Source organism: Apteryx rowi, unplaced genomic scaffold (genome assembly GCF_003343035.1).
Source record: "Apteryx rowi isolate R43461 unplaced genomic scaffold, aptRow1 scaffold_972, whole genome shotgun sequence".
Lineage (NCBI taxonomy): Eukaryota > Metazoa > Chordata > Aves > Apterygiformes > Apterygidae > Apteryx > Apteryx rowi.
Window position 1 is genome coordinate 1,430 of NW_020451285.1, and position 18,001 is coordinate 19,430.

The 18,001-nt window shown below is 40.4% G+C and overlaps 1 protein-coding gene across 3 annotated transcripts in view; it reads left to right on the forward strand.

Annotated features, from left to right (window-relative positions):
* The first annotated feature begins 1,678 nt into the window (after nt 1-1,678).
* Nucleotides 1,679-18,001, forward strand: part of LOC112960531 (SH3 domain-containing kinase-binding protein 1-like) — a 155,518-nt gene continuing 139,195 nt past the window's right edge. For all 3 annotated transcript variants that reach the window (XM_026054877.1, XM_026054878.1, XM_026054879.1), the window contains exon 1: nt 1,679-1,798. In XM_026054877.1, the coding sequence (XP_025910662.1) occupies nt 1,690-1,798 (109 nt within the window). In that variant the 5' untranslated portion in view covers nt 1,679-1,689. The remainder of the gene's footprint in view (nt 1,799-18,001) is intronic.

Below are 18,001 nucleotides of genomic sequence, written 5' to 3' on the forward strand. Positions count from 1 at the left end.
GTGGGTGGGTGGGTGGATGGGGCAAGAGGTGTAAAGGTTGTTTTTTGCCAGGGGAAGAGATTATTCAAAGTTTTCACCTGTCCCTGATGCCTGCGAAATTTAGGATTAGCATCTCATCCAGTTTGCAGAAGACACCGAATTGGGAAGCCCAGTTGTCATGCTTGAAGGCAGGGCTGCCATTCAGAGGGACCCACACAGGAACCTTGTGAAATTCAGCAAGGACAAATGCCAGTTCCTGCCCCTGGGAAGGAGGAATGAACCCCAGGTAGCAATGCAAGTTGGGGGCTGGAGCACTTGCCCTGTGAGGAGATGCTGAGGGAGCTGGGCTTGTTCAGCCTGGGAAAGAGGCAGCTTCAGGGGGTCCTTCCAGTACTGACAAGGAGGTTATCAAGAAGACAGAACCAGGTCTTCACAGTGGTGCATGGCAGGAGGACAGGAGAGAGAAGACGTGAAGTGAAATGAGAGATTCAGGCTTGAGTATAAGGTAAAACTTTTTCACCTTAAAGGCAATCAAGCGGTGGAGCAGGCTGCCCTGCAAGGTTGTGTCATCTCTGTCCTTGGGGGTTTTCAAGACCCAACTGGACACAGCCCTGAGCAGCTGGGTCTGACCTCAGAGCTGGCCCTGCTTTGGGCAGGAGGTGAAGGAGAGACCTTCTGAGGTTCCTCCCGGTCTGAATGATTCTGTGGTCCTCACCTAGGATACAGCTTGGAGACAAAAGTTAACTTTTTTCTTTGCCATGTATTTTGTGGAAGACTATGGGCAAGTGGCCTAGCCTCTTTCATGCTGCAGCAGTTCCCTGTCTATAAAGTGGAGGCAGTGCTTCCTGACCGTCTCAGTGGTGTTTCAGGATAAGACAAGAAAGGCTGTTATATGTTAGATGTTTTGGCAAGGTAGATACGGACAATGAAGAGGTAGATCTTTAAAGTCTGCCTAAGAGGGTGGTAGAGAGGTATTGTGCTTGTTCACTTGCGCTGACTGTGAAGTCTTGGGAAGCTGTTTTCTGTCGGTTTACTTTCATGAAACTTCACTCCACCGTATACTTTTCTCTGTGTGCTGCCAAAAAGGCGATCACCTTAAAAGGCAGTCAGTTGCAAAATGTGTTAGTGCTAACAACGGCTATGACAGCAGGCTCTATATGCTTCTGCCAATTATGGTGACATTTGTCATATTTTCCTATTTAATTTTTTTTTTTGCCTGCTATGGCTGTTGTTTCTGTGGGCTTCTCAGCAGAGGGGAAGCAGATTTAGCTGCCTTTATAAAGGGAACACCGAACCTGATTCTCCCTTGTGTGTCAAATGTACGACTAATTGATGGATAAACTGAGAATTTTTTTTTCTTTTCACCATTCAGGCTTGATGATCTCTAGTCAGATTTTTGCAAACCTGTCTTACAGTTTTCAGGCATAAATGAGGTATTAACCTCTTCTAAAAAGAAAAGAAAGTATTGGTTAGAAGAGTTACTGAAAATGATTTTTGTTTTGTGGCATTTCCAGTTATAAAGATGTCTTTGGGGTAGCATTAGCATAGGCAGTGGTGTATACCACTGTTTTAAGTAGTTTTAAGAAAGAAGTTTTAAGAAGCCATGGGAGCTTGAGATTTAGAATATTTTGTGATACCTTTTATTTACAATTTCTTCTTTTTCTTCTCCCTCTCTATCTGCCTTTTCTTATGCAGGAAATAAAGAAGGACATGAAGAAAGAAAATATTGCCAACAAACCACCAGAGAAGCCTATAAATGAAGTTTCCAATGGAAGCCCTTTACTGTTGTCTGAGACAATTATTAGAACCAACAAAAAAGGTATAGTATATAGACGCTTAAACACAGATGAAATTCAGACCTTTAAAAGAATGAAATGTGAACTTTCATTGTTTCTGGAAATAAAGCTAGAATTTATTTAACTGTAAAGACATAGCAGGAATATAAAAAAAATCTTGCTCTCTTCTTAGACCAGCATACAGATGCCTGTATTATGTCTAATATCTCCACTTTAATTTGCACAAGCATCTCTTTCTTGTTAAAGCGATCCTTGCTAGATACATTTAATTAAGGAGAGATATATATGCAGATTACTAAAGCTTATCAAAGTAAAGAACTGACAGCTTTGCGTATATGGAGCTTTCTGTGCAGTGATGTCAGTACACATTCATTCCACATTCATGTATTCATGTTTTATCCCAGACAGAAGCTGTTTACTGGCAATGAACAACAACAAAAAAAGGTGGAAAACATAATGCTTCTAGTATTAGTTTCTTCGGAAATGTGTAGCGCTGTATCATATTTCAGATTGGACTGTGTACTCTTTGTGTCTGGCTTGACTCCCAAGGCAGATTCCTATATATGGCTTTGAGTTGCTAAAATGGAAGCCTCCAAATCTTCTGACTCCTTTCCTACCTTCCAATCTCACTCTCAGAAATATCAGACAAAACAAAAAGATCTCCCTGTAACAGATAATGAGCCAGATTTGTCTTTAGGGTATGTTTATATGACTCTGTGTGTGAGAGATTAGCTTTATTTTTCCTGGAGAATTCAAAGGACAATTTCTTGCTTGCTGTCTTTTTACAGAATAATCTGCTGTCATTAATCAATACTGTAATGTAATTTCCATTTTGGTGCATCTTCTATACTGTTAAGTCTATGCATATGGAAATTTCCTCTTAAATATTATGGGTGAATGTTGCATTTGAGCTGGCAGTTTGACTAGCGGCCTTAAACCTAAGGTTTGCAATTGCAGGTTAGGAAGATTTAATAATTTCTGAAAAATGTAAGACTTCCTTTAAAATGCAGAGGGTGTAATCTCCATCTCTCTTGCTAGGAATTCTCTAAAACAAAAATTGGAAATAAATCCCAGACAGCCTTGTCTTTTGAGCCTGCGGTGTCATCCTGAATCTGGAGACGTGTCCAACATTTCTGCTTTGGGTCATAGGTTTTTCAAGCAACAGCAGAATTAAATTACCAAGAATGATTCTTTTTCATGGCTGCTACACAGAACCGTATGAGTAGTTGTGAAATTATCTAGGGACTGAGTGTGTTCCATATTGCTTCAGCTGCTATGCGGAGAAGGCTAATAGCTGTGGCAGATGCAGAGATTTGGTTCATTCACAAGGGAATAACACTCCAGAAATGATACTTGCAGCAGAGGCTCTCTCCTCCTCTTTCTTCCCCATATCTCAGAGGCTTTGAAGAATTGAGAAGAAAAAGGAAATTGTCTTTTTCTCTCTGTAGCTTGAGAAGATGAACCTCCATATTTATTGAAAGAGCAAGCAAAGACCGACATGAAGATTTGTAGCTTGAGCGAGGGATCAGGCTTGGAGATAGCAGATCTCATATTAGTATGTTGCTGCATTGGATTTCATTGGTGGGGATTGCACTTCTCATGGCTACCTCTGCAGTGTCAGGCTTGGTAAATCTTTCAGTTTGGCTGCTGCTTCATGGCTATGTCCGTCGCTGCAGAGCAAGCAGTTGCACCCTGCCTGCCTTGCTCTGCTCTGCAGCAGTAGCCGGGGATGCACAGAGTGTAGCAAGGCCACCAGAACTGTGGTGCTGGGAACCTTCCCCTCTTTTTCTCTGGGGTCAGTTTGAGCACAGTGCCAGAGTGGCTTTGTTTAAGTGAGGATGGTGAAGCCCGTAACTACTGTTGTGCTCAGGAATGAAGAGTCTGCTAATAGCTACATGGGAAGGGAGAGGGCAAATCACCTTGTGGAGAGAGAATTGCAGTTTTGTGCTGAAGAGTGAGCCCTAAATGCCACAGGGATTCTTTTCCTCAAATGTCCTTGTGCTGGAATTTGTTGTTAAAACTTGTTTTAGCTGTTTAGTGATTGGCGAATGCGATCTGACCGGAAAGACAGTACTGTTTTCCTTCATGTTAGGAAATGAAGTTGAGAGGGCTACATTCTAAAGGTCTTCAGGTGCTGTTCAGCAATGAAAACAGTAGTCAGTGTTAGTAAAGCCTTTTTTTTAAAAACAAAGTGGTTTATTTGCTTGGGCAGTGTAATGTTACTGTTTGGAACTTCAGAGCAGATATAGTGACCTGGGAGTCAGTATTCTGTGCTGATACCTTGTTTCTTCTACCAAGATGACATCAAGTACTTTTTTACTACTATGGTATACGTTGCATAGTGTGCTACTCTACCTTAGTTGGCATAATACGAGTGGCAGCAGCCTGCAGGCATTTAAATTTTGAGTAGAAGAATCTTAGGCTCTTGGGCTTTTGGCTTTTGAAGAGTTATATTTGATACCTCTTTTTTCTTGAGGAATATCAGTGAGTGTCCAACAGTGGTATTCAAGGAAAATAGCTAAATTATTTGTAAGAAACATCTCAATAGCTAAGAGGAAAGGAATAAATTTCTGAATAAAAAGGATATTGTGGATCCAACTTTATATCTTGTTTCTTCATCCTAATTATTTCTGAACAATGTGTTACAATTAAGGGATCTTGTTATAAAACCAGTGTAAAATTGAAATACATCTTGTAAAGGCTTGTTTCATCAAATAAGTTGTGGGCACTACTTCTGGGGGTTACAGATGTAATCTAGGAACAATTTAAGGTCGGCTCAGTGCCACAGTAGTAGCCTACCACTATTAGTATTTCCCCTGTGCACTTACTGAGGGTGACTGTTGATTTCAGTAGTATTAGTGGCAGGTTATCATCCATGAATCACTCAGTTTTCTGCCATAGAGACCAGGAAAAACAGAAGGGGGTAGGGTTTTGTCTGCTTTTCACTGAGGACAGTAAAACAAGAGTATCTCTGATCCTTTAATGTTTCTTGCTGACCATTACATATACTAGTAACCCAAGAGAAGCACATAATAGAAGTGATTGCTGTAGTGAACCAAATTCAGAAAATTGTGTTATGCTTGGCCTTGACATATTTGTGAGAGTTAATATTTTGAGGAATTTCTTCTCTTTTACAGCTTTGCAAACATGATCTAGAAGTTAGAGCTGCACAGAAGAAAAAATGGGCTGTTTTCTAGGTCTGCCACAGAATTGCTGTGTAACTTTGGTTAAATTACTTGAACTCTGGCCAAATTAGCACATATTAGTTTGCAAGTTCAGGTATCTTAATGCATATTTATTTTTCAGATGTGCAGATTTTTTTTCTAATTTTCTGCAGTCGCATATCCAAAATTATTCATAACTTCCAAAAATTTCAGGTATTTCTGACTCAGGCTGCCAGGTCAAAACCTGAGTTAAACCTGCCTCAAAGATGTTGAGATCTGTTGTAATCATATGTGGTAGCGATGGCAATTAACATCTAGAAATTGGAACATTTTAATATAGTGTTCCAGTGAGTTCATACTACACCTCTGAGAAGCTCAAGAAAGAACTATTTCCTTCAGTGTAGAGATGAGGTTAGTAAAACATTGTCTTCCTTGTGCTTTCCTTGACATTTCCAGGGCAGCAGCAGCTCCAGGCTAAATTTGACAGGTGCTTCAGGTATAGCATTGTCAACCGCTGTCTAAGCAAAGCGGCCAAGGCGCTGAATGAAATCTCTGAAACTATATGAATGTCGGCCATGGTTGTCTTGTATGGGCTGTGCCAGAACTTGAGAGAAATCATTCTTTTGTTACCTCCTACAGTTCATATGTCAAGAAAATTTTTCCTGACCAAATATGGGCCGTTTAGTACATCTTATCCCTACTCCAGAATTTGTACTTGGCATATAGAACTATTGTTCTTAATTTTGTGCAAACTGTTTTCAAAAAAAACCCCAAACAAAACAAAACAAAAAAGGGGTTCTCATTAGAATTGGCCTTGTTGAACCCCATTAGTAGCAGGTTGGGAAAACCTTTATTTTCCCTGAGAGCATTTTAAGATGGGTTAAAAAGTCAAATTGTTGTTGCTATTATTATTTAACATAGTAAGAAAATTGTAGTCTGGTCTTGGAACAGGAAAACATTGAAAGGTATCGTTTTGGGGTTTTTTTTAAGTGCTTTTCCAACATGGTGAAATTCCATCTTTTCCAAGTTAACTTTCGAAATCTAAAAACAGATCCAAACTTGTGTAACTATTCCAGATCTGTCTGGAAAAACAGATTAAATTAAACATACAATCTTTATCCAGGTATAAAGATACATGATGGAAACTTGTATGTATTGAACTTAACTGTTTAATAGCTGTGGCTTATTTTCTGAGAGTTTTTAAGTATTCTGTATGTCTTCATTATGCTAGCTTGTGTATCGGGGAACAGGAGCCCACTTGCGTAGGCTAAATTGCAGGACTGGAGTTAATAAGCTACATGTTGTAAGTAAGCTAACAACAATTGTTATATAAGTGAAAATATTTAAGGAAAAAAATATATTTCCTTGCCAGATATATTCATTTTATATAAACTGTAAATGCAGTCTGCACTGAGGCTATTCAAGCCAGAGAATCTGGAACAGCTCATCACTTTTTACATGCTCTTAATCAGAGCCAAACATTGAAAGCAAGGAAATGCTTTTTCGAGTTCTCCTGAGAATTATTTATTTTACTGTCCACCCTACATTTAAATAATAAAGAAAATTTGCGTTCTTTCCTAAAAGATGGAATTTTGTAAATGTAGATTGACAGTATAATAGGTTTTCGTTGTGGATAAAATAACAAGAGTCTGTTGTATGCAAAACTGAGATTTAAATCTATTTTTGTAAGTTAGAGAAATGGGAAAAGCATTTTGCAAGTAAAATACTTCATCATCTGGTTCAATAGTTGTATGTTTTTAAATTATTTGGATACAAAAAGACACTCCATTTATTAGAAAAACAAGCTGATGGAGATTTGGACGTTTTTAAGTGTTGCCTATAATCTAGGATTCTGGTTGCCTTTTTCAACACAAAGGCAAACCTCAAGATTTCTTTCATAAAATGGTGCAGTACTAAACTTAGGGCAAACGACTGCCTTTGTCATGTGCCAGTCATGTGTCTGATGAAGTGTCTGACCCTCCAGGGTGGTCGGCTTTGTTTTTCCTTTTAGACACAGGAAGCTAGAAGGCATTAATCTGTCTTTTGGTTGGATTGTCTTCCTGCTGTTTATACATTCAGGCCTTCTCCACAGACAGGCTTTAGTGTTCCCTTGCAAATGCTGCCAACTTCAGAGAAATCATAACAAGCATGAAAAAAAAAATCCTTTTGGTTTTTAAGTTCAGCTAATTGGTGTATAATCAGTATACAGTTTACACAAATACGCATAAGAACATACTTCTCAGCCTATTAAGGTTAAAATGCACATACAACATATGACAAACCCAAATGAGGCATAAGAAATTTATCACACAGGCAACTCATATTCAGCAAAATATTTATTCTTCGAGTTGAAATATCATATCTGCATATGCATAAGCAGTCTCAGATAATACAAGTTTCCTTTAAAAGTACTGTTTCTTGAAAATAAATACTTGTGTAATCTTTACCCTCAGGTAAGTGACACTGCACAGAAAGGCACTATTTTCAATTCAGAGACGGAGGAAAAGCCACCAATGTGTGCTGGACCTGTGGGTGGTAGCTAGAAAGAGTGCGTGCATGTGCATGTGTGATCTGCAGCAGGTTAGGGATGGCTTTGGGTTTGTTCTGGAGACAGGCGAGAAGGGCTCCATTCTCTACTAGGTGCAAGATCTCTATTTGGTAAAGTTCCCTTGTGATGATCCAGAACAGTATTACCTTCAGGGGTACAATGAGTCTCCAGGTGTTTAGTTTGTATTGTTTCATAAAACACAATCTGTAGATCATGCATGTAAAAACGATGGTTCTCTAGCGTTTTGCTTTCCTGCTTCTTTACTTCTGGTGTAAGTAATTCTCCATAGTAAAAGTGCGAGGTGGGCATGCTTAATGTGCGTGGAATATAGCTAATTTCAAAGCTGATAAGTAAGATGCTTTCAAAGGAGGGATACTTGTCTGATGTGTGAACAACCCTCCTTTTATCATAAGGCTATGCTTCTGGATTTGATATACTTATTTTATAGTAAGGGAAAATGGTTGCACTGCCTGTCTTGTGCTATAAAATGAGTTTAGTGGGTTGTGTGCGTGTGGTTTTCTTTTTTTCTTTTTCTTTTTTTGTATCTGTAACTATACTGTAAAATCTGCCTAAAATAGGTTTATTCTGTAGAACAGCGATATGGAGATAGGTGTTATCATTGTTCTGATTTTTTAGATTAGTCTGTTGACCATTGACTTGCTGGATTCTTTTGTTTGATTTGTCTGGAACGGAGATCTCAACACTGTCCTCTTGGCAACAGTGAAAAAGGATGTTTGCTCCTTTTCAAGCTGGTTTTGTTGCCAAGTGTTTAAATAGTGCCTTTACCTATTTAAAATCTGAATTTTTCTGTCGTGATCGTTTGCCATCCTGGTTTTCAGTCATAGTCTCAATTATCAATCTGTATTCCAGCATCTTATTCCAGTGAAACCATTTCTTTTCCTGTTATTTAACATGCTGTGCCCCACAGAATGGCTGAGGCTGGAAGGCAGCTCTAGAGACAGTCTAGTCCAACACCCAGCTCAAGCAGCGTCACCTAGAGCAGGTTGCTCAGGGTCGTGTCCAGTCAGGTTTTGAATATCTCCAAAGACAGAGACTCCACAACCTCTCTTGTCAACCTGCTTGAGTGCTTGACAACCCTCACTGTAAATAAATAAATAAATAAAGTTTTCTAATGTCTTATGTATGATGCAGGATCTGTCCCATTTTTCCCCAAGCCCTGACCCCATCCTCTTTTTATCCTAAGTGGCTACCCTTTCTTCTTTTCAGTTACTCCTTCGTAGTCCTCTGCCGAATGCACAGATGCTGAGCCCTGCCATAGGTTTTGCAGTGTGGCATTGTTAGACCCAAGCACCAATGTGGGACCCTAGAGAGCACCGGAAGGCTCTGTGCAGGAACAGGGCTGTAGAAATTCCTCTTGCCTTGAATTCTCATTCCAAGATAGCACTATCCTCTGGACGTTTCTTGTATGCTTAGGGTGCTAGTCTTTTGGGTGGGAGGACCGTTAGTGCTATTTGTGTAAGAATTTAGCTCTAGAGCTCTGGGAATCCCATGTATGGGTCATAGTTGCAAGTGCTGTAAAAACACCAAACAAAAATACAGTCAGTGCACCAAAGTGCTTACCAAATGCATACAGATAGATATAGATAAATATATGAGAAACAAGGTAACAGATGACTTAAAAAAGGAGGAGGAGGGGAGAATACAAGGAGAAATGCATTATTTGGCTTGACTGCCAAGAGTCTATTTTCAAGTTTCTTACACGTAGAGGACACTGGTTTTTGGTTTTTTTTTAATGAGAGATTTAAAAGTGCATCTGGTTTTGGAAACTGGGAGGGCGTCACGGAGAAAATCATGATGGTGTTCGGTTTAAAATTTAACAGGCACTGCTCTGTGCTGGTACTGTGGGCTGAGAAGAGGCAGAAGATGACCTTTTAATGCAGAATCTGCAGAGGTTTTGGGGACAAAGTTGCAGGAGAGGGACTGCAGACAGGGATTGTGAACAGCTTGGAGGGAGGGAGGTGGTTATGGAGGCAAATGAGGCAACGAGTTAAGTTTGTTGTTTTTTAAAATAGATCCACAAGGCATATTTGTACTAGTGGGAGAGCCAGAGATAAATGACTTTCTAAGGAAGAGAGCGAGAGGGAACAGGTGAAGTCATGGGGTAGGGCTACAGGGACAGGTGAAAGAACAAGCAGAAGAAAGCAGCTATTGAAGGGCTGGGATTCCTCTGATAAACAGAAACAGTGCAGATGCCTGTCTGAGTGTTGTCAGCAGAACAGTCTTGACTCAGGGAATTTCACTTAATTTAATTTATTGCCAATTAACATAAACTTTTAATTACTGATTCGGGTATTCAGAGACAAGGAAGATATAAACCATTAAAYAAACAGGGAAACGCCTTTCCTCCTCCCTTCCCCAGGCTTGACTTCCACCCAGTAACACTACTCCCTCCTTCTGAGTCTCCACTCCCCCTGATTTCGCTGCACGTGTGTTACACTCCCTCCCTTTGGCAAGGTGGCAGGCGGCACAGGAGGTTGGGATAGGCGCACAACGGCCTTTGCTGCTCTCTGCCTCACACTCTTCGCTGCTGCTCTGGCATGGGTGCCCCATGGCCACAGTCCCTTCAGGGGTGTCCCTGCCCCAGCATGGGTTCCCGCATGGCCACAGTCTCCTCAGAGATGTACCTCCTTTGTCTGTTTTTTGTGTCTCCTCACGTCTTTCCCCAAGTATGTCTGAGCAGAGGTGCCACGTGCTCTTCTGAGTGGCTGAAGTTTTGGTGCACATTGGGCTGCTTTCGTCTGTTTCAGATCTGGCTGGAAGTGGCTGTTACCAGCACAGGGCAGTTCACAACCTCCTCTCAAACAGCAGCCCTGTGCTACCAAAACTCTGCCGTTTATGCCCAATACACCCAGCTACTCACATTAGGCTCCCAGTGTATGGCCAGTAGAGGATAACAGGCTCCAATCTTATCCTTCACCTAAACTGAGTGAAATGAGTCATAGGCTAAAAGTGATGGTCCTCATCCTTTGGCCATGAAGAGAACGCAGCATAGCTTGCTTGTATGGAAGCACTGAAGTTGCATAGGGTGAGTGCCGCCCCTAAATCTGTGTCTGTGACAAGAGGAGAGCTCAGAGAGGACTATGGACTGTGGGCATGAGAAAAATCTTGAAGCTGTTCAGCAGTTTTCTCTTCAAAGAGACAGAGAGAAGTGAGGAAAATGAACTCTGGGGAATGAGCTGGATTGTAGGAGTGAGATACAGGTAGCTGGGGAAGAGTAGTAGTATATAGCTTGGAGTATGGCACACCAGAAGGAAGATAAACAAATCGATAGTGGAAGAGAGCCTAATAGTAGGATTTCTCGGAGAGGTTCTGCAATAAATACATGAGTAGAAGTTGAGAAGGCAATGAGCTGGCTGAGTAGATCTTAGGACAGTAAGAATCAGGCTTTGCTAGGTACAGGAGCATAAGCAACAGGGAAGACTTCATTTCAGTGGCTGCGAAAGAATACTGGAAAAGCGATTGCTGGGGTATGTGTAAAATATGTTTTAGTACACACACTGCTAGATTTGATGCATGATACAATCTTTAATGAACTTTTAAACAATCAGTGGGGAGTTACTTATCCTGGAAAAAATGCCTCCTCTTGCAATATATCACATGGATTTACCAGGTTTTTGTAGCTGTTGATCATAGGTGCTTACAGTCAAAGATCTGCATTGCCACTCTGGAGACGTTTTTCTTGGTTGACAGCAGAGGAAGTGACGACTATTAATTTAAGATGTCTGAAATTTAATGAGGTGAGTCTGAGCCAGAGAGACAAGGTGACTTGTAGAGGATTGCATGAAATATCTATCATGGAGTAGGGTATTAAACCTCTCTTAAGGTTAAACCTCTTCTATCCAAAATACTAACTTCCTCTCAAACTTTCACACTTGGACAGAAATATCAGATCACAGGCCTCGGTGACTGTATGCTTTTAAGAAATGTGTATGGCAAGTACCTTTGTAGCCAGGCAAACTGGTTTGGGCCTTTATACTAAAGAGTAAGAAGTCGTCTCCACAGACTGAAAAACAGAAACAGAGGGTCCACAGACTTCTCTTAAAGGTGTTTTTTTTTTTTTTTTTTTTTAACAAGTAATTTATGCAAATAGCTGAAAAATGCTGCTCTGGAAAGAATAGTCAACAGAGTTTCTTTTTAGCAAACAGTTATGATTTTTGTTTGATCAGTTAGAGGATTTTTTGCCTTTCTAAAAGCTTTGTGGATGTTTTACATCTCATATATGAAATGAAATCAGATATATCTTCTAACAGTTGTATTAGAATTTGATAATCCACTTTTATCACAAAATATGATAATTGTCCAAAAGGTACTAGTCAAGAGCGAATATGTTATCCTGGTTTCAAATTCAGGTGCAAAATGATTTGCTTTTAGCAGTTATCTTGAAATCTCCTTTAATATAAGCCAAAAAAAATCAAAAAGATTTTAGAAGAGATTAATATCTATCCCTGAAGCTAGTTTATTTATTTCATATCCAGAAGAGAATATGGTCGTTCTTCTTACTTAAAATACATATTGTTCCTCTTGCTGAGAAATGTCATCTCATGTGCTATTAGCGATTGAGAGCTTAATAACCTCTCCCCACAACTGGGGCAAAATTCTTCCCCTTGCAGTGTCCAATGATTGATTTCGTATATTTCAATATGCAGTATCTCTTCCACTGAAGCCTGTTTTGTTTTGTTTTTTGTTTTTTTTTTGTTTTTTTCCTTTTTTTTTAAACAATSTGTACATTAGCAAGTACATTTAATACAAGCAGCTTAATAGTATAAGTGGATGTAGCTCATTGATAGCTCTTGAATGAGGTCAGGCAGGACAGTGATTAACCACTCTGTATGACGGGGGATTTGGTGTAGTTGATCACCAGCAACCTTCTTTTAAGAATACTTCAATTTTTATTAAAACCATTTCATACACAGTGGCCAATTAAATAGATCAAAACCAAAACTACTGAATGTTTCATGGGTATGGCAATACTACTGACTAGCTTCTCCTTCATTTAACTCCATTCATTCTACATTAATATTAATACCAGAACAGCTATCTTTGGTAGGTGAATGAATTGTCTAAGTTGAGTTCTTGGTGAATCTTTTGAGGTTTAATTGCCATTGCCATTTGGCATGGTGACCAAATTTGTTTTACTTTGAGCTTCATGCTCTCCTTTTTGGAGCACTGATGACTTTAGGTGTGTTTTAGTTTTCCAAGACTTCTGCATTTGAAGTTTTCTTGCAGGTAACCCGCAGGACAGGCTTTGCTTGCCCAGCCTTCCCTACAGCAGTGACACCCAGAAGAAACCTAAAATTTATGGATGTGAAAAACTTGTCTTGGTCAGCCCGGGTAAAATTCATAGTTTACTCAATATAGGGACTTTTTCCTTGGAAAGGAATAGACACTTTTTGTGTGTGCAAGACCCACAGTCTATTCACTAAGGTAGAGAAGATAAAAGTAATGTTTTTTCTGGAGTGTCTTTGGTAGGTACTGGTTGAGGACTTCTGGTATATGGAGACACATAAGGTATGCAAACTATAGGTCTGCGTAACCTGCTGTAAGAACCTACATAGTAGTAGTGAATGCTTGTTGGAGTCTAGTTTGCAGATATAGTAGAGAAAGAGGGAGACTCTAGGCTCAGTCTTTGAAATACATCATTTGACTGACCTGTACTTTTAACACTTTTGCTTCCTTGACATGGCTACTTTTTGCTCTAAGAGTCAGACATCTGGACTTTTTCCTTTTTGCTGGTCATTGTAAACTGTGTTAGACTTTTTGAAGGGGATGGCAAAAGTTGGAACCTCTTGAGGATGGACCAGAAACTCTTTAGGAGTGTGTACACATGCTCGCATACTAGAGCTGTTCTTATTGGAGTAAACTGCAAAATCAGAGATGTCTGAAGCTTCCTCTTGTCTTAAAACTAAGTTTCCCCATCACAAAAGAGACTGTGTTTATTTTGTCACAAACTTGCTTAGAGAAGTGTCTCCCTGCTGCCAGCAGTTCTCTCCTTATGTCTGCTCTAGGGTAAGTTACTTGGCACCTCACAAGGCCCAGCTGTCTCTGGGTTCAGTCCATTACCTTCTGCCTCCTGACTCTGGCAGTCTGTGCCTTTCTACCTTAGTCTTTCACCCAAATATAGAGGGATTTTACAAGAACAGCATGGCTACCTTGATTTGAAAATTTACAGACCAACCTTTCTTCCCTGCCCTCTCTGCCAGCTTTCTGTGATTAAGAAATGGCAGAAGACAAGCAGCATGGCTCACAGGAAACTGAAGCTTGGAATGAATCATTGGGAGTCGCTGTAAATTTCCCAGTGACTAAGAGCATCTCAGCCTCATATCTGGCAGTTGGGATAGAAAAGGGTCAGGCTTCCTATTTATTCCGTGGTAGAGATGACGGAGAAAGAGAGCAATGCAGGGAATGCTCCCACTGACTATAAAACATGACGCTATCTGGAATGAAAATTGGGGTCAAGAGAGGATACTTCCACTGTGCCAGCTAGTATCTTTTTATGAGCTCTGAAACGTTGCTGATGTGCTGTAAGCTGGATGAAGAACGCGTGTCTTTCCTGGAGTTAAAATTGATGAATGTGTAAGTGCTAGGTTAAATATGCCCATCCAAGCATCCCCTCAGACTGACAGTCAGGTCCCTAGCTCAGTGCTGCTTACCTTTGCTTGCTCAGAACGTAGCTGGGGTGGTGCCTGTATCACTTGTATGGGGACAGGGAGCCAGTGGTAGTCTTTCTCGCTGTGCTGGAATGAGGGTCGTGCAGCTGTTAGCATCCTCTTCCCCATAGCCTGTAGGTAGTGTTAAGAGCCAGTCATATTACAGTGAGTTACGGCTCTAATCAGCACAGCAGGGAAGTTTGAAGCTGCTGGCCCCTATGGCAACCATAAAACCTTGGAATGATTTCTGGAGATGTAGGTGGAAAGCAATGCCTGTCAACAGCTCCCTTGGGTCTCCTTTAAATTGCAGCGTGGCGTGACTCGTAGATATGACTTGAAGACATAGGTAATTTGTATAAATGAGTGGTCTGAGAATGTGCTTTTAACCTAGGAAGCACCCCTCTGTCAAGATGATTTTTGAATTTGTATGAAAAATTACTATAAACATATGCCTTTGTACTTGTTTCTATGACTGTGTTTTTCCGTTTGTACCCTCTGTACGTGTGCTCTCTGTGTTGAAAGAGTTTTGCTGCTGTTGGCACCTTCAGTATTCAGCTTGTCTTGATCTCTTTGGTGCAGGGAGCTTTTAGACTTCTGCCTGCTTGGACCAGAAAGAAACTACAGCCAGTATTCAATAACTTCCCCTTCTGATGGAGTGATATTTATAAACCCAAACTGGAAAAAACTTCTGGAGACAGTGAAGGGAATGTACACAGTAGAAAGGCACCATAGGTGCTGTTTGAAAAGGCTGTCGCTCTCTTGGTGACTTAAGAGCGCTGAATAGAGACCTGTACTTAGAAGTGTGCTCCTGGGCCTCTGGGAACTGAGTGCCACTTGGGGCTTTGGTTGGGGGTAGGGGAGGGAATTTAGCTCTGAACTGCTTTGCATTTGCCGTTTCTCTTCCCCTACTCCCTTTCCCATGTGCATAATGTCTAGAGTGCTTTAAACAAAATGTAGCTGTTAACTGCAAATGATGAAAGTATTTGAAAGCATTGTCCAATATACTTGTCCTTAAGACACATTTGTGCTGTTTTATAACCTGTCATAGACTCTCTGAAATGTTTTATTTCCAGGAATAGATATAGGCTTTAAAAACTTTTCCTGATTAAGTGACGTGCCTGGAATGAACTTGTCACCGCATTCATTATAATTATTTTTCATAAGCAGTGTAAAATACTTTGGTTCTCTGGTTAAAAGCCACTGAAGTTAGGGAAGTTTGCTCTACTATAGCTAGATTTGAAAAACACACAAAGGTAGCAGGCAGTGTTGATAATGTGTGGCCTGGATTATTCTGAGTAGGATGGCATTATTAGGTATGTAGGCTTTCAGTTTTCAGATTGCCGTATTATGTAGGTGCAGTTACTTGAGTAACAAGGTATTATGAGTACAAAAGTATATTCCTTGTTTCCATTGGCATGAAAGTTTCCTAAATTTTTATCATTCAGTATTTCATTCATGTTTTATCTTATTTCAGGATTTCCTCCCTTACAGGCTGTGCCCCATTGTCAAGATCCTTACAGCATGGCAAGTTGTGCTGCTGTTAGTGGTGTATTGTTATGTATTATACTTTTTAGCATAGTTTTTTTTTTTTGTTATCTCACTGCTTTCTAATACTTTGTCACAGTTATAATCCACCTGTAATGTGCAGTAGTTTCCGTTCTATATCTTTCTGCATTTTCTTTTCAGTTTTAAATATGTATGCTTGTGTGTGCCTGTTCGTTGCTTGTTGTGTTAATTTTTAATATTATTCTCCTACTTGAAGCATGTTGCTGATGATGGTTAGTTTCCAAGCTCCTTGGTTAGGGTGGCTGCGTTTGACAAAGGGGTGAAACACGGAGGTGCTGACAAGTGGCTGATAGTTGCTTTTTGACTCCAAGCACGTGATTGCATTATGAAAGATTATTATTCAGTCACACAGCAAGAACCATTATTTCCCAACTTCCGTGACTACTTTATTTAGAAACTGGGATAGAGGCAAGGCAGAGGTCCTCATGGTGAGAGGTAACTCACTGCAGATACCTGAAGCACTTCAGAATGAGTTTTGAAGTCAGCAGCAGCACAGTGCTGTTAGCATGGTCTTCTGCACGGGCTGCACAGCTGCGGTGAAGTGCCCCGTGATTGTAGCTGTTGTACCATAACATCCGTGCTAGCATTGTCAGCTGCATTGTCACCAATTTGCCACTGTCCTCCACAGTCGTTCCAGAGAGCAGTAGCACTACGAGGAGCCCGAGCCGCTCCTGACAGCCCAGAACACCCCAGCAACTTGCCCCCAGCAATACTTGGCTGCTCCAGAGCCTGATTCTGATACTGTTTCCTCCGGGGACTAGATTTCCTCAGCTTTGCCCAGCTACAGTGCTCAGCTCGGCACTGTAGTCATTGCTCAGTTTTTGTGAGTAGTGCGATATAGTAGATGACAAGGATAATGCTGTGCTTAGTGATCAAACAGGACAGAGCCGAGTCCCAGCTGTCCAGTAGTCACTATCTAAGCCATCATATGCATTTAAGCAGTTTTTTTTATGTTGGGTCATGCATTTTCCTGTTGGCTGTAATCTTCTGTCATGCATTCATCGTGCACTTTATCTGTGGTGAAATAACCGATTAAAATACCCACGTGCAAGCTTCAGTTATTAATACCAGCTTTTTCATTTATTTTAAGTAACTTTATACACTGTGTTTGGGAATTTCCCTACTTTATTCAGTGTCACATGTACCTTGTGTAGACTTTTGTTGGACTTTTGAGAGATTATGGATGTCCTGATCAGTAGTCTGGTATAAGCTGTAAACTGAAATGTCAGCTTACAGTAGTCAGACTTGATATTTTTTCAGGTCTAGCATTTCTTTACTAGGCTATTGAGTCAGCATATTGTTAGCCTAAATTACATAGGCCATAGTTACTTCTGGTATTTCATAGCAGATCAAGATATGTCCAGGAAATGATTTAAATAAAAAAGCACCAGTGACCGAAGAAAAATGAAAATATTAATGTTCACTCAAATGCCTGGCAGTGATTGAGCAAGCAGAGTGGGGAAAATAAAAGTACACAAATATACATCCAGAGGTTAGCCTGAGGCCATAGTTTTAGGAACATGTTAAGTCGTCACTGCCACCAAAACACTGTCTTTACTGTGTTCTGCCTCTTCCTTTGTACTGGTACAGCCATGTATCTGGCTGCACTGTGAACAGAGTTAGGAAAATGGTCAGGGTTGACTTTAAACTAGCAAGAAAAATAGAGGTTGTTTTTCATAGGGGGTCAGGTCACTACCTAGCTCTCCACGCTGCTGCACAAACACTTGTTTTGACATGATGGAAAGAGGTGTTGCAGGGGCTGGAACAAGCAGAGCAGTAGTGCTGGCTCACTTTTATTTGGTTGTAAATGAAAATCATTCTAGAAGTGCTGTGTGTGAATGGTGGTTTGTCAAACTTTTTCAGAGGTATTGGTGGTCATTCAGTTAAAACAACAAATGCTAAAGAAAACAGATGCTGTCTTGTTAATTTGAACCATCTGTTGCTCTTCACTTTCCCATTGTGCGGGGTAAGTGTAGGACTTGGTTAGGGTCCCAAAAAACCTAGTGTCATAACACTGTATGTTCCCTCCCTCTCTCTTTTTGCTGTAACAACAGAAACTTTTGGGGAAAGGATTTCTTTACAGATACAGCTGACTTGAGCCAGATGACTATTTATTCACCGCTTTTGACTTTGAGGAAGTGACTTCTAATTCATGTAGCAAGTGTACTGGAAAAGATGAGAGGAACTTGACAACTATTTTTAGGAAAAGATAGTGTTTATCCCAGCAAAACTAGAAAAATTATAGGGATATTACAAACTTAAATCTAGACAGTTGTTGTT